Source organism: Leopardus geoffroyi, chromosome A2 (assembly GCF_018350155.1).
Source record: "Leopardus geoffroyi isolate Oge1 chromosome A2, O.geoffroyi_Oge1_pat1.0, whole genome shotgun sequence".
In the NCBI taxonomy this organism is placed as follows: domain Eukaryota; kingdom Metazoa; phylum Chordata; class Mammalia; order Carnivora; family Felidae; genus Leopardus; species Leopardus geoffroyi.
This window is the reverse complement of record NC_059331.1, coordinates 153,544,016-153,570,054: the sequence shown is the minus strand read 5'-3', so window position 1 is coordinate 153,570,054 and position 26,039 is coordinate 153,544,016. Positions and strand designations below refer to the sequence as shown.

The following is a 26,039-nucleotide window of genomic DNA, read 5'->3' as shown; positions in this document are numbered from 1 at the left end:
AAAACATTCCCTAGTCTCTAAATTTGCTTAGGTACTTTTTAACTTTTAATTAAAAAAAAATAAGTTTATTTTTTGGAGAGAGAGCATAACGTGGGCATAAGTGGGGGAGGGGCCGAGAGCGAGGGAGACAGAAATCTAAGCAGGCTCCTCACTGTCAGCACAGAGCCTGACTTAAGGCTCTAACTCACAGACCATGAGATCAACCAAGAGTCAGACACTTGACCAACTGAGCCCCCCAGGCGCCCCATGCTGCCATTCTTTTTTTTTTTTTTAATTTTATTTTTTATTTTTTAAAATTTACATCCGAATTAGTTAGCCCACGCTGCCATTCTTAAAGACCATGCTTCAGAGTTTTAGGAGTAAGTCTCCCAACAGCACTTGCTGACAGCTGCAAAATAATCTCATTTGCCTTCAGGAAGTGTTCCTCTTCACGGATGGGTTTCTGTACCTCAGGCCTAGAGTCCGTCCGATAAACTCCAGGGTGCTGGGCGCATCTCTTCCCCCTCCGGGTTGCTCACCTGAACTTTTAATTTGATTTGTTTTGCAGTTCCTGGGTGGCTCAGTCAGTTGAGCGTCAGACTTCGGCTCAGGTCATGATCTCACAGTTGGTGGGTTCGAGCCCAGCGTCCAGCTCTATGCTGACAGCTCAGAACCTGGAACCTGCTTCAGATTCATTGTCTCCCTTTCTCTCTCTCTGCCCCTCTTCTGCTCATGCTCTGTCTCTCTCTCTCTCTCTCTCTCTCTCTCTCTCAAAAATGAGTAAACATTTAAGAAATTTTAATTTGCTTTGTTTTAGACTCAATCATTTCTCTCATCATTTTTAAATGTCATCTTCTACCTTTTAAATATATTACATTTTCATTGTTTTATTTTATCTTAGCTTGCACACTTTATGCTCTGGTTTTATAATTGTTCTTTATTTACATTTCAATATTTAACTTTAGCTTATTTACATTTTGAACATTTGTTTTGATTATAATTATCTTCTACTTATTGTTTTATCTCGCTATCCCTTAACTTTTATTTTAGTAATTTACATTTATAAGTTTTAATTATATAATACATAAATATATGCTTTTTTGTAAAAATTAAAACACCAAAGAAGCATATGGACACGTATGAAGTCAATGGAAGGTCTCCTTCTTACCTACCACCCCAGTCCTATTCTTCATCCCAGACATTTCTTCCAAACATTCAACACACTAAGAGCAAAATGCAATAATTGTATCATATCTTTTTGCAGACTAATGTAACTTTCTTTCATTCATATAATATGTCTTGGTTATCTTTTCTGTCAAAATACATAGATTGACTTTGTACATAGATTGTAACTACTGCATTCGTTATAGAAATAACCTGATTTACCTAATCATTTCCCCGATGGATTACTTCCAGTGCTCTTTTCAGGGAATGCTTTTCTTTGATTATTTATCATCCAAGTATTGAGTTTATGAGATTGTGTAAGGAATCACAACTTTGCATAACATAGAAACAGTCATGACTGTACCAATCACTTACGAAATAAATCCTTACTCAAACTTCCTTTTTGCTTAACATTAGGCCCACTTTTTAAGTGTTGGTGAGTCATTTTCTGACTCCAGTGAATATGTAACGTAAAGCGAAGTCACAAATCTTGCCAAAGATGCAGGATTTCATGAAGTCATTGAAAGCGATCTTGGAGGTTTGCTCTAACTACAGGCAAAGTCTTTTTCAAGTAGGAATTTAATGCAGTTAAAAACTACTTTGGTAGATATATCAAAAGAATGATCTGAAAGAAAAAGCCAAAGGATTAATAATCTCCTTCATATGAAGCTCTGTGAAATTTTACCAGAACTATTCTCTTTATGATCACTTAGCAAAAACCTTTGTGAAAAATGTGCAGAATGTCACATTCTGTTATCATGTAATTTTGTCAAGCATATTTTAAAAAATCGACCCTGATTCACTCAGTTTGTTCTAACTTTTAGTACACATATGCAGTTGTAATGTAAATTTTGTTGAATATAAAATAACTAAAATTACTTTCATAATTTTCAGTTTTAATTTTAAGGTAAACTTCCAAATTCCTCCTCCCTCCATTATTTCTATGCAATGTTTTTCTTTAGTTTATGTGGATTAATTTGCATTTTTTTTCATGGCACAAATTATCCTGTTATTCACTTTTTCAGGATCTCATACTATAAAACTGAGTGCCTGATATTCCTACCACCTCCATCTGCTTCTCTGATGGTATAGGTTTCAAGAAGAAGAAAGTGTTCATTGTAAGTATAAATGTTGTTGAAAGATCTACTAGGACAAAGGCAGAAAAATGATTGTTGGATCTGGCAATGAGGAGGTCACTGGTGACCTTGACAAACTGTTTCAATGGAATGGTCAGGTGAAAGCTTGGTTTCAATGGGTTTAAGGGAGACTGGGGGAAAGGGACTTGGAGGCTGTGATAATAGAATTCTCTTTTAAGGGGTTTGCTGTAAACAGGAAGAAAGAAAAGGATAATATGTGGAGGGGAAAGTGAGTCTAGATTGGATTTTACCTTTTAAGATTGAGGTCACAGCATGTTTGTATATTGATGGGAGTTATGCAGTAGACAGATAATGCAGGAGAGAGAGGGGGATGTTGGGGGGGTATGGAGGAGCTATTAGGTGTTAGTGTAACTGCAGTTTCCAGGGAGTAACAGTGGGAATTGATTGCTGAAATATATGGGGCAAGATCATCGTGGGAGAGGAGATTAAAGAACTATAAGGCAGGGTGATTGGAAGGACCATCCCTATGTGTGTTGAATTCATGAAGAATTGTGATGCGAGGAGTGTTGGAGAGAAGGAAAGTGAATCAAGAGATAAAACCTTCAAGGAATGGGGATCAGTGGATGATGGTAACAGGCTGGATAGTGGGTGGTATAATTTGATTTTTTGTTGTTTCAATGTTAAAAATATCCTGCTTTTTTATTTTCTTCATTGTCACCCTTAATTTTATATAGTTTTTAAGTTTATGGTTTAACTTAATTTTTATTACACAATTTTTTATTTCTATGACTTTTTCTTCTTTTATTGTAAATATATTTAAGTTTCCCTTTACCCTTTATGTTTTGTGGATATTTCCTATCTTATACAATATTTTTTAAGGCTTATTTTACCTCAGTTTCTTCTAACGTTTAGTACACATATGCAATTATAACGTAAATTTTATTGAATGTAAAATAACTAAAATTACTTTCATAATTTTCAGTTTAGAAGGGAATAATTTTCTATTTTGTCAAATATTGGTTTTAACACCCAGCAAAATTTGTGGTGGTAGGGCAAGTCTAAACCCTGTAGAGTGGAAATTGGCTGTGAATTCAGCTGTCATTTTCTTTGTAAATTTGTATCTCTTTCATGTTTTCTTGTGGTATGTGAACCTCTGAACTCCAATCCGTTATTATCTGGGCTGTGGAAATATATGGGATATAGCAGAATTAGTTGCAATAAAAATTTTAAGGAGAATGACAGTTCTTCCAGTACAAAATTGTAATTCACAAAATGATATAAACTCCAAAGGTTTTAACCTTCCATTGCACAGACTACTAGTAACTACTCTCAATCTCTGAACAGTAAAATTTTGAATCCATGAAAACATTTGTTTCAGGTGCATTAAGACTTGTTTTAATTTTTGATGAGCCAATACATTAGCCATGCAGATATCCTATTGTTTTAAGATGGCTGAAAACAGTGTCAACCTCTTTTAGTGAGAAGTACTTTGGTAAGTGCTAAAATACTGTGAGTAGTAGTATAACTGTTTATCATTCTTTGCCCTTTTTGCTAGTAACAGAATCCCCTTTTTCCTTTTATGAACTTCTCTTCTATCATCTCATAGGGCTGTTTGTCACATGAACCCATTTCAAGTACAGGATGTAGTCCAAGGGGGCAATCAAAGTGTCTTATTCACTGGATACAGTGATTAATATGGCAGAGGCTCATGGCCCACAAAGGGACAATCAGGGATAGAGACCCTCACAGAAGCCTTTACCTATGATCATGTTCACTGAATATGAGTAATAGATTAGCCGGGAGATGTCAGGGACTGTTTGTGCCGCCACGTGGAGACAGAGAAGGTAAGGGGTGGGGGGAGTACAGAGGAATGGAGAGAACTCAGTCCTTTTATAAATCGTTTGCATACCTGTGCCCAGTCATGTCTGATGTATCCATGGAATTTACAGTTCTGTGACCCAATAAATCATGTCTCTCTTTCTTTGGTAAGTTTGAGTTGCATTCTGTCATGGGGTAGCAAAAGATCTCTGAAGATAAATTGTCTAATATCATGAATATCTTCCCATGGAAGTATTTATATTTCCACTCTATTTAAAAATGGCGATATATTTCATTATACAAATATATTATAATTTGTTTTATAAGATTCTACTGGAGATTGTTTCCAGGTTTTAAAAATGATAAATCATGCAACAGTAAACATCCATGTTTGTATGCATGTATGTGTAAATATAGGATCGAGATTGTTGGGTCAAATGGATATGTGGGTTTGAATTTTGATGGCTATGGATAAGTGACATCCTGCTTCTCCAAATCTTAAGCCAATTAATGTTTCTAACAGGAGTATATGCAAGTATATGCAATATGTTTTCCCACATATTCAATATTCTGATTATTTTCCTATCTGAGGGGATAAATACTATCTCATTTTCCTCTTTAATTATGAACAAGACAAAAGCAGCTCACTTTCTTAAGTTATTAACTAATGAGTAATTACTTTTGCATGGTACTTTTCTATGGCTGTATTTATCTAGCAGTTTAGTCTTGAGTAGTAGGCAAGGTAATCTAATCACTCATTTGTCTAGTGGCCTCTTTTCTCGCCTGTAAGTCACCGTGCTGATCATGGAGTATTTACAGAGGAAATAAAGGCAAGCGACATTCATGAACTCTAATGATCTTCTTCAATGATTTCCAAGTTTGTTCCTCACTTCTACCAGAGCCATTAAGAAGGTGGAAAGTTTACTATTAGGAATTTCAAGTTCTATACCTTCTATGGCTCCTGTGCTGGTGGAGAAGTGAGTAGGTAAGAGTCAATAGGTAAGGAAACAGAAGAGTAAGGGAGCTAGGTAATGTACAAGCAGCATGGAAACCCTCAAAGTACTAGGGACTGTCTCAAACTCAGCTACAGTTAAATTCAGACCTAGAGAGTGTGGATTGGGGAGCAGGTATAAAAGAAAATGTGAAGGCATTACAATTAATTAAATTAACAGAAAGTTCTCTAAAACAAAGCAAAACAAAAAAAGCAAAACAAAAAAACCCCAGACTCCAAAACAAAAATGCCTTCTAGGTTTTACATGTACTGAAGCAGTTCTCTTACTTGAAAGTTTTCTTTGATCCTTTCAGGGTTAAAGCTTTTAGGAATAACAACCACTCCTCTCTGGATGTTGAAACGCAAAACAACTTGAGCTGCTGTCTTCTTGTATTTTTTCCCCAATGAGTTTAGAAGTTCATCCTTTAACAAAGGTGGGGATGATACATTCACCCTTGAAAAAAATCAAAACGTGCATCATATTTAGCTCGAGTCATCACAACGGATGGTTAGTACATCGCCCTCCTCCTCCGCCTCCCTATCCACCTGTTCACCTACCAGGACACTTCGGGTCACCTGTAACTAATTTCTTGGAGTGCAGAGCACTCAGTGAAGAGTTGCTCTTTTTTTTTTTTAATTTTTAAAATTTATTTTGGGAGAGAGAGTGTGAGCAGGGCGAGGGGGAGAGGGAGAGGGAGAGGGAGGGAGGGAGAGAGAGAGAGAGAGAATAGCAAGCAGGCTCCATACCACCAGTGTGGAGCCTGAGGCAGAGCACAAGCTCACAAACTGTGAGATCATGACCTGAGCCAAAGTCAAGAGTTGGAGACTTAACCACTGAGCCACCCAGGCACCCCGAAGGGTTGCTTTTATCAGGAAAAGATAAAGAGGTAAATTTATAGAGCTGTGTCTTTCAGAGGGTAAATAGTGCTTCTTGGGTGAGTCTTACGGAGATAACTGGGTTAGAAGCAGCTACACAGGGGAAGGCTCTGTTGGAGCAAACAGAGGCACAACTCTCAGAGTCATCTTCGAGTAGAAAAATTTCTACTTAAGTGTGTTGAACACATCACACACAGCACAAGTGCTGCCACTGAACACAGAGCTCAAACAATTCTCTGCGGAGCCTGGGTGGCTCAGTCTGGTAAGCGTCTGACTTTTTGGCTCAGGTCATGATCTTATGGTTTGTGGGTTCGAGCCCTGCATCAGGCTCTGTGCTGAGAGCTGGGAGCCTGGAGCCTGCTTCAGATTTGGCCCCTCCTCTGCTTGTGTGCCCTGGCACCGTGTTCTCTCTCTGTGTCAAAAATAAACATTTTAAAAAAAGAAAAAAGAAAAAAATAAAAAATTTCAGGATCTGGTCATGGAGAATCTTTGTCAAATAATACCTAAACTAACATTTATAGAGCATTTCCTATGTTTCAGGCACTGCTAGGCAATTTTACACATACAGTATAATCAATTCTTACCCCACCTTTGTGAGGGAGGTTTTATTAGCTCCAATTTGTATACACAGAGAATGGCTCAGAGAGGGTTAAGTTACTTTCTTAAAATCACAGAGCCAAATAGTCATGTCATTCAAGTAACTCACATTAGTCTCACATTCTACACCAAAAGAAACACTCCTGAGCAGACATAGAGTCTTACTTACCAGCTTGGATTCCTTGAGGTCCCCAAGGGGCTATATGCGATAATGACAATGTCATGTTGTTGGCAAAATTTCAAGAGTTTGGGCTGGGTAAAATACGGATGGCACTCAACCTACACGGTTGCATTGGAGGGCAGAGCACAAAATCAAAGCCTTGTAGTGAACGCAGTTTTACACAGTTTTGAAAAAGTTCTTCAATAAAACCCATCTAAAAGCATCATGGATAATGAGGCAAATGCTGAATATTGTTCTTAACAAGGAAGTTTACGTTATGGTGAGATTACTTACAACTTGGTTAGTGGGGTCACCACCTGTGGATTAATTCTAAAATAAACGGGGAGCGAATTCAATTTCATGTAGCTATCATAGTGTAAAGCTTTAACGGAACAGACTTAATTATTTATAGTGACCATTCCAGCAAATACAATTTTCTCGGACAACAATACAGTCTCAAGGTTCAGATTAGAGTCACGATAGGGAGCAGCGACATGTTGCTGAAGCCTTTTCTCTGTAGCTATCGAGCATCTAAGAACATTTTCACAAGAGGTAGAGCATGCATAAAATGAAATTTAAAGATGTATTTTACCCCTCTGGTAACTTTGGGCCTATGCTTTTCTTTCCTTTCTAAATTAAAATCAACCAAGACTGAATTAAAATAGTTGTAGTATTTAATTATTATTTTCACTGTCTGGTTGGAGTTCTAGAAGGCCCAAGGACCCGCTTGCTACCTATGAATTTGCAAAGATAAAACTGGGCCTCTTAGTGGTGGGTCTTATTCCCATTCTCATTTGATATACTTTTTTTTTTTTTTCCCTGACATAATCTTGTTCCCTTACCCTAAGAAACACTTGTGGGTTTTCTCTCCTTTGGAACATTTCTTAAACAATTCTAAAAAGTAACACAGAAACTAAAATAAGGCAGGAATCACACTTCTTAGTGTTTCCTTCCAACATCACTCGCTGCTTTTTCATTTCCAGTTGCATCTGTTATTGGTAGACCAGTCTCCCCAAAATATGTACTTCATCTTGTCACTCACTGCTTAGAAACTAAGTATGAATTCCTTCACTTCATGCCTACCGGCTCACTCCAAACACAGCAGTTCGGTCTCCCCACAAGGACTCCTTTCTAATCAGACTGCAGTGCTGTGGCCTGTCTCTGGCCTATTAATGTAGAAGCAGGTATGTGTATACGTGTATGTAAATATGTGTGTGTATGTTTATATATACATTGAATGGTTTTATAACCTACTCTTTGAAAAAGCATTTCACATGGTTTGTGGCAAAAGATATACATAATAAGGCAATTAGAGTTAGAAACAGAACAAATAGGTATGTGCATATTGAGTCTATGACTGAACTGAATCTGTGAACGGCAATTTGGGACGATACAGAGTTGCACTAAGTAACATCCGAGAAACATCTACTCAACAAAAATTTGAGAGTTAATATATACACTCAAATAACATAACATAACCTAATTTAATATAAATGTTTGCATAAGCAGTTCTTTTTTTAAAAATTTTCAATGTTTATTTTTGAGAGAGAGAGACAGAGAGACAGAGACAGAGAGTGCAAGTGGGTGAGGGGCAGAGAGAGGGAATCTGAAGCAGGCTCCAGGCTCTAAGCTGTCAGCACAGAGCCCGACGTGGGGCTCGAACACACGAACCGCGAGATCATGACTTGAGCTGAAGTCGGATGCTTAACTGATTGAGCCACCCAAGCACCCCTGCATAGACAGGTCTTAGGCAAAAATCCTGGGGCGTATCACTAACGGGACACCCAGTGAGGGAAATGTGGGGGTGGGAGTGGATAAGCTATTAAGATCCATATGCATACGAACACAGAGAACCATATTCCTTTTTTTTTCCAGAGCACTTATCTCAGTTTCTAACTATCAATAACTTTTGTGATTGTTTGATGTCTGTTCCACACTAGACAGCTAGTGCCCCCAGAGGAAGGGCTGTCTCTGTCTTCGGTCACTTATGCATGCCTGGAGCCTAGCAAAGTGCGTGGCATAAGGCCAGTGCTCAATGGCTGTTGAATGAATGGAAATGGTACCTATACAGACAGACAGGACCAAGCCAGAATCTTAGAAAGAATTACTGGTGCTGCAGACTTTACAGAAGGGCTCCATCAGCACTGCAGCTTGGTGGGGTCATTTGAGGGCAGCAGATGATCCTTGTTGGGTCTGCTGGCACCGGAGGCCGAGTTTAAGGTGAAGGGCAGTGACGGTGTCTGATGTCACAGGGCCTTGATGCCAGCGTTGCCCTGGAACTTCGTCATTTCTAAGGAGAAAGATGACTAAGCACACTTGCTTCCTTCTTTGCCAGGGACTGGTTATGGCCCTTTGTGGACGGGCCACTGGAGATGCGGTGTTTACTTTTTCTTGTTGACTATGTAAAACTGATGTCACTTCTCAGTGTCTTGACATGTCTGGGGCTTTTTTTTCAACACTATTTGGTAGCGTGGGACTTGAGATAGCAAAATCTCACAAGGTGAAGTTAAGCTGGACAGAAGCTGTGAAAGAAGACGTTAACCCCATCCTCTGTCTTTCTGTAAAAAAAACTATGTTGAATTTTCCTTTCATTAATTAAATCACTCAAAAAATATTTATTGCTTCCTAAGTCAGACGTCTGTGACTTAGGCATAGTGAGTAGGGTTAGGAAAAAAATGAAGAATTTGGAGATCTTTCCTTTCTCCCCCTCCCCCTCCTTCATTTGTTAGAATTGGGTGTATAAAAATTAAAAGACCTGAGCTAAGGTCTAATTCAAAGGTCTCCTTTGAATTAGGCTGGGAAAACACTGCATGACAAATTGCCCACCAGGAAGACTTTCAGAGAGACTAAGCCAGGGATGGAGCCTGGGAGACACGTGTCTTTGTGTCAACACAGACATCTTGGACAGTACTAGGGAAGTTTGGAATGCTCAGATTCTGAGAATTAGTAGAGAGCGAGGTCATATTCTACATGACTTTGTTCATAAAGTCCACGGAAAAATAGACAAATCTGCAAATTACACTTTAAATTTATTCTAATGGGAAAGTTAATTTTTAAATATGTGAATTTTGACTTATGCAAGGTCTCCAGGTACGTATCCCTCATAGATAAAATGTGTCCGCTCTGTATGAGGCCCACAGTATGCTCACCGTGATCTTGAACTGAAAGCTGCTCTTTTTTGTGTCTCTGGAGTAGAGGTGGTCCTACTCAACGCACAGGGTAATGGCTGGCCGGCCAGTAGACCTGCGCTTTGATCTGTGCTATCTCTATAGGGTTGATATACTCTGCCTTCAGACACCATGAAACACATGAATAGGCTATGATCTTCCAACATGCTCTTTGTCATGAGGAGACACACTGTCAAATTCCTCATTTTTCATTCTGAGGCCAAAAATCGCCATCTTTCTTTATATATTTGTAAGAAGAAATGTGTGGGTCATTTCAGCCTTTTAGTTATCTAATTTTTTAAATAACAGAGGTTCCTACTGTTCCTAGTGCCTCTTTTCTTTTTCATTGTTTTTTAAATGTTTTATTTTTGAGAGAGAATCCAAAGCTGCAAGCCCATGTGGGGCTCGAACTCACAAACGGTGAGATCATGACCTGAGCCGAAGTCAGACACTCAACCGCCTGAGCCACCCAGGCTCCCCATTTCACGCTTTATAACAAAATACTGTTTTTGAGGGTGCAGGAAGATGTGCTGGTGAGGGGTAGGAATTAGGGATATGATTCCCCTTTTCTATTACATTTAAAAATGTAATTATCCATTTTTGTTTGCTCTTTTTTTCCTAATATTTTTAGAGTTTAACATTTTATACTGTTCAATGCGTCAGTTTCTTTTATAATTTTCTCATGGCTACATTTTCTATATATAGCTCCAGAAAACTAAAAATGTTTTGTAGTATTATCACAAATGACTTCCTCTTTCTTCTTTAACAGCTGATCAAAGAGATACTAGGAGTATGACATGAAGCAAAGATCTAGATTTGTTTCTACAGAACTAGCCCTTCCCCCCACACTATTTATTGACAAATTCATCCCTTAGCCATTAGTTTGCATTATGTTTTTTGTTTTTTGTTTTTTTTTACATTATGTTTTTATTACACTTGGGGCTTGTTTATTTCTTATTTTCTACTCATTTGTATGTTGGTTCTGTACAAATCTTACATTATTTTAAATACTCTGTATATATTAATATCTGGCAGATCTAGCTCGCCCTCATTATTTTTCTTCAAAAAATCGTTTGGGTTACCTTTGCCTGGATTTGAACTTTAAAATCTTTTCGTAAGAGACACATAGTGAGAGAAGTCAAAAGATTTGCTCAGGGTCCTCTGATGAGATATATGTAGAGTGATCACAAGATTTCTGACTCCTAGATCAGGGTTCTTGCTGTTAAGTAAACATTGGAATCTCCTTCTACCCCTCACACACACCCCAATTCCTCACCTCCCACCAATCCTGTCAAACTATACCTGGTTGCTGACTGGCTTATGTTTGAGTCCTGGTTTGTTCAAGATGAGTTCCAGCTGCCTGCGGTTAAAATTGGATACTCCAAGGGATTTCACCAAGCCAGCATCTTTGCAAGCTTCCAAAGCCTGTTGAATAAAGGCCAACGGGTCAACAAAAAAGCCTCAAAACAAACGAGATGTCTATGAGGGTGACTATGAATTCTTTAAGAATGAAAGTCCCTGGGTATGGTAATAGGCGTTTTTTCTTCAAAAAAAAAAAAGTGCGACAGACAGGAATTGTTTGTTTGGGAAATATTGTACACCATATTTTCCCCCTTGCATTTTCACAGTGTATACCAGTGCATTAAGAATAATCTTATTTCTTGAAAGCTGTTGAGGTTTGCTTTGTGGCTTGGGACCTGATCCATTTTTATAAATGTCTGGTGTGTGTGAAAATGTATATTCTCCTATTATTATATATATATATATCTTTTTCTCCCCTTGCTCTGTGTGTGTCTCTGTCTCATACGTGTATGTATATAGAGACACACACACAGACACATACACACATCTTATATAAAATTAGGTCTAGTTTTTCCTGGCTTCTCAATAACTTAAAGGAATATGTTAGAAATCTCCCACCGTATTAGAAGAATTTATCAATGTCTTCTTATAGTTTATCAATCTTTGCTTTATATATTTTGAAGATATTTTAAATGGTACATATGTGTTTAAAACTGGCATATCTTCTTGGTAAATGAATCTTTTATCATTATGCTATTTGCCATTTCCTATAAATTTTGGAATCAGCTTTTCCATTTCTTTTGGGATTTTGACTGGGATTGCATTGAATCTATCGACCAGTTTGGGGAAAATTAACATCTTAACATAGTCAATCTTTTTTTTTATCTTTTTAAAAAATGTTTATTTTTGAGAGAGAGCATGAGTCAGGGAGGGCCACAGAGAAAAGGGGAATAGAGGATCCAAAGCCGGCTCTGTGCTGACAGCAGAGAGAGCAGAGAGCCTGATGCAGGGCTTGAACTCACTGTGAGATCATGACCTGAGCCGAAGTCTGATGCTCAGCCAACTGTGCCACTCAGGCATCCTTATGGTCAGTCCTTCTATCAAAGAACATGATATATCTCTCAACTTATTTAAAATATTAAACATTTCTCTCAGTAGTGGGCCTGGCTGTCTCAGTTGGTAGAGCATGTGACTCATGATCTTGAGGTTGTGAGTTCAAGCCCCATGTTGGGTATAGAGATGACTTATAAAAAAGCTGCTCAGTAATGCATTGTAGTTTTTACTGTGTAAGTCTTGCACTGATTTTGTTAAATTTATCTCTAAATACTTAATATTTTTATATTCACTTAATTATTAAATACTTCATAATTAAATTTTTAAAAACTTAATTTCCACTTGAACATTGCTAACATACATATATTGATACAGATTTTATTTTTTGTCGTACAGATTATTTACATGTATGCTTCTTAGTTTCAAAATATTTGATGAGTTTTCAGATATATTTTTGTTATTGACTTCAAATTTAATTCCGATTTTATCAGACAGCCTACTTGGCATAAAGAATATTATTAGGGGCGCCTGGGTGGCGCAGTCGGTTAAGCGTCCGACTTCAGCCAGGTCACGATCTCGCGGTCCGTGAGTTCGAGCCCCGCGTCAGGCTCTGGGCTGATGGCTCAGAGCCTGGAGCCTATTTCCTATTCTGTGTCTCCCTCTCTCTCTGCCCCTCCCCCGTTCATGCTCTGTCTCTCTCTGTCCCAAAAATAAATAAACGTTGAAAAAAAAATTAAAAAAAAAAAGAATATTATTAAATGTATTGAGATTTGTTTTACGTCTCAGACAATGGACTATTTTGCTAAATGTTCCATGTGCACTTGAAAAATAGCATTTTGTTATATTATGGTGAAGTACTTTATAATTGTCAATTAGGTTAAGCTGGTTGATAATATTTAAATCTCCTCTAATGTATAGATTTTCTGTGTACTTACTATCTCAATTATTGAGAGAGAGGTTTTGAAATCGTTGACTGTAATTGTAGATTATTCTCTTTCTCTTTTCAGTTCTCTTAATTCATGTATTTTGGAGTTCTGTTATTAGGTGCATAGATGTTTAGGATTGATCCTTTCATTATTATAAAACAAAATTTTTTAAATGTTTATTTATTTTTGACAGAGAGACAGAGAGACACAGAGGGAGTGGGGGAGGGGCAGAGAGAGATAGAGACACAGAATCTGAAGCAAGTTTCAGGTTCTGAGCTGTTAGCACAGAGCCCAACGCAGGGCTCAAACCCACGAACCGTGAGATCATGACCTTCTTTGTGAGCTGAAGTCAGGCGCTTAACCAACTGAGCCACCCACGCGCCCTATTAAGCAAACTTCTTTATCCCTGGTAATAATTTTTGCTCTGTAATCTTTGTTGATATTAAAATAACTACTCTAGGGGCGCCTGGGTGGCTCGGTTGGTTGAGCGTCCGACTTCGGCTCAGGTCATGATCTCACGGTCCGTGAGTTCGAGCCCCGCGTCGGGCTCTGTGCTGACAGCTCAGAGCCTGGAGCCTGTTTCAGATTCTGTGTCTCCCTCTCTCTCTCTGACCCTCCCCTGTTCATGCTCTGTCTCTCTCTGTCTCAAAAATAAATAAACGTTAAAAAAAATTTTTTTTTAAATAAAATAAAGTAACTACTCTAGCTTTCTTTTGATTACCATCAGCTGAGTATGTCTTTTTCTACCCTTTTCATTTTTTTTCTTAACCTTTTATTTCCAACCTATTTGTGCCTTTTCATTTAAAATGGGTTTCTTAGGGGTGCCTGGGTGGCTCAGTCAGTTAGGTATCTGACTCTTGATTTCGACTCAGGTCATGATCTCACAGTCATGGGATCCAGCACCCCTTTGGATTCTGTGCTTAGCCTGGTGCCTGCTTAGGATGATCTCTCTCTTCCTCTGCCTCTCTCCCTCACTGCCCCCTCTTTCTGTTTCAAAAGATAAATAAAATGGGTTTCTTATATATAATATGTACTGGAGTTTTGCTTTTTCTCCATTCTGACAACCTCTACCTTGTAACTGAGTTGTTTGGACTATTTACATAGATTGTGATTATTAATACAACTGAGTTTAAATCTCCCATCTTGCTCTTTGCTTTCTACTTTTTCCCATCCATTCATTTTCCCTCTTCTTTCCCTGTCTTTGCCTCAATTTATTTTTTTTTTCCAATTTTTTTTTTCTTTATTGGCTTGTTTCCTATAGTCTGGTGATTTGAACATTTTCTCTTAATATTTGATATTCTGAAATTTCACTGTAATGTATCTTCTCTTTTTCTCTTCAGTAATCCATGCCCTTTATCTTTTTATTTCTTCAAATATTACCTCTTTTTTTTTTCTTCTTTCTTTATTTTTCTGAGACTCCTATTGTGTGGAAATTCAAATTGTATCCTTTATACCTCTTATCTTTTCTTTCATATTTAAAAATTTTTCTTGTCCTTTTCTTCTTCATGTTGGGGATTTCCTTATTCTGATAATTCAATCTGATCATGTTTTTTTCTCTGTCTATACCCATTCTATTTTCATCCCATCAATTGCATTATTTTTTGATTTTTCTAATTATTATATTTGCTTGTTTTTTTTTAAATGTATTCTTATTCTTGTTTCATATTGCTAACATCTTTTCCTATCTCCTTGAATGAATGCACACACACACACAGATATATATATATATATATATATATATATATATATATATATATATAAATAATTTGGCTAATTTAAAGTTCTTGGTCCTTTTCTCTGTGTATGTTGGGATTTCTAATTGAGATCTGTTGCTTTTTTGTGGAATAAATGCCTTGTAATTTGGGGCTGTGAACACATTTTTTTCCTGGGAATACTGGCTACGCTATTAGGCAGTCCCTTGGAGGGGAATACCAGGCTCTAAAACTAGTCATCTACAGTAAGGCCAGGAAAGGTGTCTGGGTGGAGAGCCCCAGACACCAGAAAACCCAATCAATGCTTCCTCACTCCTCAGAACAACTCCACAATTTAGATCTTCAGCTCTTACCTATGGGGGGAAATCTATCAGAAAGAGATACTGGTTAGAGTGTAATTTCTCAGCCTTTGGGGTTTGGAATGGGAGAGCCAGGGAGACAACTACCAGGGGTCAGATAGTAACTTATGTTTTTCTCAGCTTCTCACAAGTGCAGGATTTCAGTACTACTCTGATTTGATTCCTGAAGACACCTGAACATGAATCTTAAGTTTCTGCACATAAGGAGCAGACAATATTTGTCCCAAGGCTATAGCAGGAGAGAAGAGAGAACAAAAAGAACTCTAAGGTCCTCTGCTATGTAATCCTACTAGTGTTTGTTGGGCTGCCTTCTACTCTAGGTAAAAGCTGACATATTACCTCATAAACAAACCAGTTCAAAATATCGGCATTCCCCCGCCCCCCCCCCCCAAGAATCCATACCAATTTTCTAATTACTTTCCCCTAGTTTTCCTACTCTCATAATCTTGCGGAAGGAACCAACAGCTTGCTGAGAAATGGAACCAGAATTATTTTTCAGTTTTTCATGTATCATTTTAACTTTGTTTCTTTTAAACATCATATTACTGATTTTTATAAATTCAATTTGAGAAACTTAAAAAACTTGTGAATTTATCTCACATGTACATTTTCATTTATAGTCACATTAGAACTTATTTCCTTTACTTTCTTTTTCCTTTTACACTTCTCTCTTCCTTCTATGGCATTCTTCTTTTCCATCAAAACAAAATCAGGAATTTTTCAGTGCACATATCTTTGCTTATGGTTAAAATGCCTGGTTTTTAATTTTTTTTCAATGTTTTTATGTTTGAGAGACAGAGAATGAGTGGGGGAGGGGCAGAGACAGAGAGAGAGACACACACACAGAATCTGAAGCAGGCTCCAGGCACCATGCCCGATGTTGGGCTCAAACTCACGAACTGTGAGATCATGACCTGAGCTAAAGTCAGGCACTTAACCAACTGAGCCACCCAGGGGCCCCCAAAATGCCTGTTCTTTTACTTTCCATTGGAAGCAAAGGCTGTATCTCTCCATAAACTGAACAGGAATAGTCAGATCACAGTTTAAAAATGTAGTATTTTGAGATAAGAGGCCCATTTGAACTTACCTCCCAAGTGGCACACAGATTTGACTTGTGATATAACCATTTGCCATTCTCATCTTTAGGATAGATATCATCTCCAGGCTACAGAAAAAGAACAAGCATAACTTATTTTACTTATATCTGGGAATTAAAATTATGGAATTTGAGGAATTCCAGGATTACCCTGGCCCTGGGAAAGAAATTCAATTCTAATTATTTTTATACTTATATATTATAAATATGACCCATTAGTCTCATCATCTCGCCCTGGTATTCATTTTTCCTTTATTTATTGACAGATTATTATTGTTCTTAAACCATGAATTTTTGCCTGTCTTTTTTTTTAGATGTTTTTATTTTTGAGAGAAAGAGAGAGCAGGTGCATGTGCATGAATGGGGGAGGGGCAGAGAGAGAAGGGGACAGAGGATCTGAAACAGGCTCTGTGCTGATAGCAGAGAGCCAGATACAGGGCTCAAACCCATGAACTGTGAGATCATGACCTGAGCTGAAGTTGGACACTTAACCAACTGAGCCACCCAGGCGCCCCATGAAAATCTCTCTTAATAACAAACTTACTCATAAATAAGGAGTAGAAGAAGCTGAGAATTAGGACTTTCAGGCTTACTGTTTTGACCTAACCCTAACCCTTGCCAAAGTTGAGAACACCAAATTTCTTACTCCGATAAGAAGCCAAAGGTCATCATTAAGGGTGAGAGGAAATTCTTTATCTAAGAAAAGTGTAGCTAATGGATGGAATGCCTCCTAAGAGTAAGGGAAAACTCAGCATGTTACTTCTCAGTTCTGAATAGCCTGCCCAGTGGTTCTCTTCTTTCCCTTTCTGGGACCTCCAGGAGTTTAGCTTCTGTTTTCTACCTCACAAATTATCTTAGTATCAAACCCAGTTTTGGGGTGATCCCTTCCCAACAAAGACCATTGTTTTTCAGATTTCTTCTTTTTCACGACATCTAAAAATGGGACACATCTGTTGTGGGCTTGGAAGTGGGATTGAGAGAAATAAAAGATGATTTCTAGGCTCCTTGGCTGGCTGGTGGTGATCATATCCTGAGGTTAGGCTAGCAATCAAGGGTTTTGTTGTGGATATTTTGTGTTTGAAATGTCAATTAGATTTGAGTGGATATTTGAGGAGGCAATTAAACAGAGAGAAGTTGGCTGCAGACTAATTTGGGAGTCCCCAGTATATAAAGTGGTATTTAATCCACGAGACTGATCACCTTTAAAGAAAATGTGGCTCAGTAAGACAATATTAAGGATAGAGTACTGGGCATAATGACATTTGGAGGTTGGCAGAGGAAGCTATCAAAGCATCTTAAGAGGGTAATATATAGCCATGAGCTGAAAATGTTTAAAGAAAAAGGTAGTAGTCACCTGTGTTGAAAGTGATCAAATAATATGGGGACAAAGTGTCTTTTGGATTTGGATGACAGCATGGAAGTCTGTAGACCTTGCTAATAGGAATTCTTTTGTTGAAAACCAAGCAATTGGACAAAATCCATTATATTCTTAAATATTAAAAAAAAATTTCCTTCTGTTAGTTCACCTGCATGAAACCTCCCCCTGGCAATAGCATTTTCTCCATTTGTCCTCTGTAGTGAAGACCATGTCTTCTCAGTTCCTCCTATCTCACTGAGAATAGGAAAAGGGCTCCTTTCTCCTTGATGCCCCATAATCACTCATGTTAATGACCCTTTCTATCTCTGATTTCTAAGCTCTTTGACCTTTTCAACATTGATGACCCACATTTTCATTTCAGTCTCTCTATTTCTTTTTTTTTTTTTTTTTCTCTCTCTCTATTTCTTAGAGCCTTTTGCATTTCCTAATTTTACTTCTGTTCTGAAATGGCTTTATGCCTCCATTACGAACTCTGTTAAATAATATTTACTTCCCCAGGTTTTAATTAAGCTCTTATCAAGCTTGCACCCACGTTAAATATTTCTATGATGCCTCCCTGAAGCTTCTACTGTGTCTACCTTACTAATCCATTCATCCAGATAAACCCTTTGTCTTTGTCCTCTACTCCTCCTTACTGTAAGGCATTACTGGAAAAATAATTCAACCCTCTAAAAACCTGTGCTATTGACTCTCGTTCCAATTCAGCAGTAACTTCATTCATCTTTTTAAAACATCTTATGAGTTTTTGTATTGTGTTGTTGTTAATTTGACATTTAAAAAAATAACATCGTGTTAAAATATTTTAGCAAGAAAGATTTCTTGTTAAAAAATGATGAGATTGAAAAATCATGTGATATTTTGGTTTCAAAGATTGATTTCTCAAAAAAAAAAAAAAGATTGGTTTCTCAATTATAGTTTCATTTAGGAGGTAATGTCATTATACTGTGTCATTTCTAACTGTTAAAAAGTTTTACCTTCTCTCTGTATCTTTGAGCCTTGATCCCATCTAAGAATAGGAATATAAATTCTCTATTTACTTTGCCAAAAAGATTTTATAAATCATTGGTCAGCCAGAGAGAAGTAAATTTCATTTTCTCACTCTTAGATACAGGCTCTTTCCAAATATTTAAGACTTAGCTTAGAAGTCTGCCATTTGAACAAGAGTAAAGTTAGTTGTGTGAGGATGAGGGCTGAGGTTTTAACTTCCAAGAGCCTGAAATTTTAAAAAATCACTGTAGTCCACAGGGTGTTGGGATTGTTAGGTTTGCAAGGACAAGGCAGGGGCAGTGTCACGTAGGGGAACAAGTATGAAGTTGGCATCAAGGGACTGACCATCTGCTCCCTGTTCTAATGGCCTTTATTTTCTTTATCATTATCTTTTTTTTTCTCTCTAATGGGCTTTAAACCTGAGTTTGTTAGTTCCTTGTTTGGGGCCTCGACTTTCTTTTCTGTGAAATGAGGTTATTGGGATATCTCATAACTAAGTTTCTTTTCCACATGAACATTTCAGAATATTATCTTTCATTTATTATCAAGAAAATGTCAGACATTGTGCCAGTAATTTCACACATATAATTGTAATGACTCCTCACAACACTTGTGGAGTTACTATTGTCACCATTTTACTGATAATGAAATTGAAGTTTAGAAAGAAGTAAGAAAGAAAGAAAAGAAAGAAAGAAAGAAAGAAAGAAAGAAAGAAAAAGATAAAGATCAAAGTGACTACTACTAGTAAGTAATAAAGCTGAGAGTCAATCCCTCTTCTGTGTGACTCCAAAGTCCATACAGACATTTCCACTATACCATGAATAGGTGATGTGGAAAGAGATCAGGTAATAACTTGACCAAGTCATCTGCCTTGTATATCACACAGCTGAGATTCAAACTTGGCAGCCCATGCTCCTTACCACTATGCTAAGTGACCTCTAATGAGTTCAGTAGAAATCTGTTATTTCTCCATACCTATGCTATCTTCTCTGGAGGAGTTCATTCCATATTGTTTGGGTGGGCTGACTCAGCTCTCATTCTTAACCATAGATGTCAATCAGTCACTCATTTGGCCCTTGGATCAAAGATTAGTCAGTAATGGGTAAACGGCCCAAGCAAGGCCACTCAGTATTTCTCCATGAGGTTTAATGTGTGGTTTCTCTTTCTCTGAATTCTCCAGTTGTGTTGGCAATGTAGGCTTGGTATGTCAATGGTCATTCTATCATCACCTAGAGAGGGATTTTTGAGAGTGAAGCCAACTAAAACATAGAGATAGAGCCATATACATAGTTTGAACTTCTGGAACCATCTGTGCCTGAACTAGGTATCCCTTGGAATTTTTAGCTCCCTTTTTAGCTAACACCAATTTGAGTTGGATTTCTGCCATTTATAACAGGAGCTCTGACTAATACAAAGATGTTGCGGTATGGCAAGTAATGGGCCATAAATGTGAAATTGGCTAGGTCAATATGGAATTGTGGACACTGAGAAATCTCCCACCTTCAGCCAAGAATTGGCAATCCTTGCTCTGCAATAGCATGGAATCTGTTAAATTGTTGCCTTGTTGTGCTTGAGTTTCAGACAAATGGGCCTACTAAGGCTGGAGCTTTAGGGGACTTAGTAGAAAAACACTGGGTATTAGAATTTATTGGCCATTTTTGCAAGCTTCAGATAGTTCTTGAAGAAAGATGTGTTTGTTGCTACTGGGCTTGTAAGATGAGAGGTAAGATGATATTTTGCTAAAATTAGTACTTTCTGCTTCTGGATGTCACCTGAGATGACAGAAGTTGAGATCTGAGCCTTCTGGAGATAGAAAAGTTAGTGCCAACCAAGGCAAGAAGGTAAGAATCCTAGAGGTAAGTAATATTGGACTCTGGGAGAATTCTGGCTCTCAGTGTCCCTCTGAAGGCAAGATCACAGATGCCCTACTGGACAAAGGTGCACCATCCAGTGAGATGCAGATTGGGTGAAAGGAACATATTAGCTGTGCCTGCCTATTTTAATATTTATTTATTTTCGAGAGACAGAGAGAGACAGAGCACAAGCAAAGGAGGGGCAGAGAGAGAATGAGACATAGAATCTGAAGCAGGTTCCAGGCTCTGTGCTGACAGCTCAGCTCGAACCCACAAACGGTGAGATCATGACCTGAGCCAAAGTCGGACGCTTAACTGACTGAGCCACCCAGGCACCCCTGTGCCTGCCTATTTTATATTTTTCCAAACCAGATGGAGGTCAGTAAGCTGAAGATGGGGCTGATGAGTAAAATCAGGAAGTTCTTTACTAAGAGACAGAAACCATAGACCACAAATTAGATAATAAGAAATGTGATCCTAAAAGATTTCTAGTTTTAATTGTTCATTCATACTGGACTGAATGTGAATTTACTGAAAGCCTATCAACCTTTTAAGGGATATTGTCTCGTCTGTGAACTCTCAACCTGACCAATAAAAGCCTATGATTACCAAGGCCATTGTGAAGCCTCCAAGCCTGCATCAATATGAAGCAGGATGCAAAAGGGTAATCCTCTCCAAAGTCCATCTTGGATGTGACCACAGAGGAGAACCAACAAGCAAAGTGTTTCCTGAGAACAGAAAAGGAAACAGAACAAAGTGTTTCCAGGTTGGCTGCATAAAGGAATTCTGGCCACTGTAATAGCAGAGTCTTTGTTCTTCCTGATGAACAACAGGATCTGATTTACCTTGGGGACAAATGGCCAATTTTGTTTTTCAGGCTCCCCTGCCCTCAATGAAATTTTAAAGCAGTGACTGCTCTTTAGCAGTGCGTATGCAGTGTGTTGTTGTTGGTTACATGAACAAGTCCATAGGTGGAGAAAGTTCAAAGAAGGAGTGAATTTGAAATAAAGGAATAGATACCACATAGGTACCCTGACCTTGGCTCTGGCTCCAAAAACCTGACTATTCTTTAGGTTATTTTTTTGTGGAGGGGGTGGAGGGTAAGTTTTCAGCTACAGATATTATTTTGCATTATGTTATGCAGGGCCATTTTCATGACTGTGTGAACAGTAAGAAGGGTGTGTCTGAATGCCAGGTGACTACAGGTGGAGTACAGTGAGGGGACCACATGTCGGTTTGATGGAGAGAGTTTTAACTATAGCTGTGAAGACAACGTATCATAGCAAGTGCATTAGACTATGCATCAAGAGACTCGGGATCCAGGCCTGAGTCTGTTACACAAAATCTTTGTGAGCATTTGTTTGGGTTGGTCAGTACTGTCTGACGTACAGTAACAAAACACCTTGACACTCTGTGGTGCTGAGTAAAGAAGAGGCTTCGTGTGAACAGCTGCTGGCTCATCGCTGCCAAAGGGCAGAGAACTAATCTTTAGGCATCTGAACTCACCTTTAAAGCCATGGGTATTTCAATGATGTAAAGATCCACATAATCTAGCTGGAGGATGTTAAGCGTCTTCTCCAGGGTTGGACGGACCATCTCAGGGTCATGCCTTGTAGCCCACAGCTGAAAGAATAAAAAGGTGATAGTTAGCTAACATCCACACTTTTTTTTTTTTTTACAGTAACGCAGCCCTTTATCCAAAGCACTCCTATACGTTATTTACTTATTTCATTTTATAAAAATACGTTTAATGTGAGGTGTCATCTGGGTAGAGGAGGAGTTCATATAACTCTTGACGCCTGGAGTATACTCTATCCAGATAGAGTACCAGAGACTTGAAGATCCATCTGAACCACAGAGGACATAGTTTGGTGACAAAGTCTTGCCCTGCTCCCTGCTAACTTCTGAATTGACCCTCAGCACTGTCACTTTTCCTCAATGTGTAGAAACGGAACATGTATCTGACTAGCTGTTTGGGCTAAGTGCTTTATTTTCATGACACTCTCATAAAAGGTGTGCTTTAGCTGAGCAAGAGATATGATTGTGAGAGTGACTTCACTGGATCTTTCACATTGTGACAGACGGTGTGGACGCTGGTGAAACTTTTATTAATAATTAATTAATTAATTTAGAGAGATGGCATGCATGGGAGGGGGGAGGGGCAGAGAGAGAGGAGGGAGAGAGAATCCCAGGCAGGTTCCACACTGTCAGTGCAGCCTGGTCCGACTTGGGGCTGGATCTCATGAATGGTGAGATCAGGATCTGAGCCAAAATCAAGAGTCACATGCTTACCAGACTGAGCCACCCAGGTGCCCCAAAACTTTAAATTATTGCAACTGTTTAGATTTCCTTTTTCTGCTCCTTTGTTCTCATTTGGTTGTACTTAGACCCCAGGGAAATTCTGCCAATTCCTACTAAGAAATTACTGGCTATCTGGCTACACTGATAAGATCACCAAAATGGTAGTATTGGAGACCCTGCCTCATCCCCTAATAAAAGTCAATAATTAGACAGCCAGCTGCAGATGAAAAGGGAGAGAAGTTGATCAAACAGTACCAACTTCCAGATAAAAGATGAATAAAATCTGGGGATCTAATGTAAAGCATGGCGATTGTAGTTCATACTACTATATTATATACTTGAAAGTTGCTAAGAGTATAGATCTTCAATGTTCTCACCATAGAAAGGACATGGCAATTAAGTGATATGACAGAGGTATTAGCTAACACTACAGTGATAATGACTTTGCAATACATAAGTGTATCAAATCAATATGCACCTTAAGTTTACAAAATGTTATATGTCAATTATATCTCAATAAAGCTGGGGAAAAATGAAATAAACTTAACAAAAGAAATAAAAAAAGAAAGAAAATGAAATTACTGAATCTCTAAACTATTAGGTAATGAAAGATTAAGACTTAGGTTATCAAACTGGAGCATGTGTACCCTTGAGGTCTATAAAACATAGGGTGCTGAGGGGTCCTCAGAGCCTTGGGATAAATTAATACTTCTTGGAGCATCAAATTTGTTCAAAGTGTTTGGGGAATTTTTTTTTTTATTTCTATATCCTTATTGTCACAAGTAAGGGCAAGCAAAATTGGTAACATTTGATTTTTCTCTACTTTGGACAATAATTTTTTTCTTGCCTTAAGTGCATAAAGAAGAGAAAACAATGTGGAAAGAATAGTGGGAAAATGTGTTTTTGTCATTACTCTGTTATTGCTTCCATCCCATCTAACTGAATATTCTGTTTTATACATTTTAATTTATTTTTATTCAATACACACACACAGTCCTAGCTCTGTGCCAGGTACTGTTTAAGCTCTTTGTAAATGTTAACTCACAGCAACTTTATGAAATAGACGGCTAAGAAGAAAAGTTTTTTGGTTTATTTTTCTTGGTGGTAACTTGTAACCTCATTTTTACACTGAAACAAAATGAAACAAATAAGAAAATATTATGGGGGGAAATGCAAAAGTCTAAAAACAAATTTAGGATAAGACACAAATCTTCAAAAATATTTCTGCCTTTGGGCAGGTTACTTTGGCCCAAGTTCTCAGGATATGAGTTCAAGATTATCCTTCCCCCAAAATATTTTGGAAGCACCAGGTTAAGGTTTGATGTTTACTCCAATGAGATACTGTGTAATAGTAAAATCTTGAGTAAAAATTGTAAAGCTATAATAAAGTGAAAAGCTTCAGGCTGATATTTTGGGACAGTGGCTATATGTAGCTCCTTGGACTCATAATCCATAAGTGGCAAGGGATTTGGGGAACCAAAACCCCCAGAGAGCTTGGCAAGGAGCCTGAGTGGGGAGCTGGGGAATGGCTGAAATCAGAAACATCATCTTGTTCTCGTATAGAACACTCAGGAGAATTGTATTACACAATCTCCAAAGTTGTACAGCTTTATTCCTGCAAAGCTGCCTGAAAATATACATCCTATATTTCCACTGGCTTTCATTTTAATCACGATGCTTTATCTTTTGGATTGCCCTTCGGTGGATAGTGATTTCTAATATTGGAAATTGCAAAGGCTCGAAAGGTAGTGGTGACATAAACAAAATGTCATATATCCACACAATAGAGTATTATTTGGCCATAAAAAAGAAATGAAATTCTCACTTGATCTTAGCCAAAAGCCTGAGAAGTGATAGAAATGAAATTCTCATACATGCTATGAACAAACCTAGAAAATGTTACACTCAGTGAAAGAAGCTAGACACAAAAGGCCGCATAGCATGTGATTCAATTTATATGAAATGTCCCGAATAGGAAAACTATAAAGACAGAAAGTAGATCACTGGTTGCCAGGGACTGGAAGGAGAGGAGAAAATGGGGGACGACTACTGGTGGGTATGGGATTCTTTTGGAGTGATGAAAATATTCTGGAATTAGGTAGTATAGATGGTTATGCAACTTTGTAAATACACTAAAAGCATTTATTTAACTTATTTATAACTTGATGGTACATGAATTCTTGCTCAATAAACAAATTAGTGATCTACGGACAAATAGGCATACACAAAAGCAAAAGAAGGCTGCCCTTTTAAAGAAAGGTTTGGCAAATGATTATTTAATATGAACCACCTCCCCCCTTCCCTCCACTCCCCAATTGTTCTGCTCTGTAGATTTGGCTCTTCCCATATGGTCTTAAATCATGCCCATGTATGAAGAAGGAGCTTTGCCTAACCTTCAGGGGGCTAATTAGTCCCGAACTTCCCGGCAAGAGTGAGCAATTTGGGAGTGGAGAACTCACTCCTCTTGTTGAGCCCAACACTCTTTAACAGGGAAAAGTGACACCAGACCAACTATTAATAGAAGGAGTTGGAGGGTGAAGAGAAGATCTCACCTTTCCACAGTAGAAAATATCCTCCCTCCGCACCTTTCCTTCTGCTATCTTCTCCCTGATGGCCTCCCCTACTTCATGCTCATTCTGATAGATGTAGGCCCCGTCAATGTGCCGGTACCCTGTGTCAATGGCAATCTTCACTGACTTCTCACAGGTTCCCTTAGGAGTCTGAAATGACAAGGAGGTTGGAGAGGGGAAAAAGAGCAATGGATCTTTTCTTTAATCATTCTTGATCAGGACACTGTACACATGAACATTATTTTACAACAAAAATGACAAAATTCCCAATTAAATGCTGTTGTTATTGGAAGATGGTGTCTGGAGGCTGAGGAAACTGACCTCACAGGGAGCTTCCTTCCCACCCTCATTGGGGTACTCCCTTAATCCCAAGTCTGCCCTAGCTTTGTGCCCTCAGAAATGTAATTGAGCAGTTTTACCAGTGACAAGAGATTTCTTGATAGCTATGTTATAAGAGGCCACAAGTTCATTAAAGAAGGCTCAATTACAAATCAAAGTTTTGGGTAAACAAACTGAGAATATATCAACAGAATGGAATATCTCTCAATAATAAAAAGAAATGAAGTACTGATACAGCAACATGGGTAAATATCAAAACAATTATACTAAGTGAAATAAGCCAGACAAAAAATAAATACATTATGATTGCATTT

General features: G+C 38.1%; 1 protein-coding gene across 2 annotated transcripts in view; it reads right to left on the bottom strand.

The window, feature by feature from the left end:
* Positions 1-26,039, bottom strand: part of AKR1D1 (aldo-keto reductase family 1 member D1) — a 92,342-nt gene that overhangs the window by 5,617 nt on the left and 60,686 nt on the right. For both annotated transcript variants that reach the window (XM_045495809.1, XM_045495808.1), the window contains exons 2-7: positions 25,369-25,536; positions 22,022-22,138; positions 16,289-16,366; positions 11,152-11,274; positions 6,692-6,801; positions 5,338-5,503 (exon numbers count right to left, since the gene is read on the bottom strand). In XM_045495809.1, the coding sequence (XP_045351765.1) occupies positions 5,338-5,503; positions 6,692-6,801; positions 11,152-11,274; positions 16,289-16,366; positions 22,022-22,138; positions 25,369-25,536 (762 nt within the window). The remainder of the gene's footprint in view (positions 1-5,337; positions 5,504-6,691; positions 6,802-11,151; positions 11,275-16,288; positions 16,367-22,021; positions 22,139-25,368; positions 25,537-26,039) is intronic.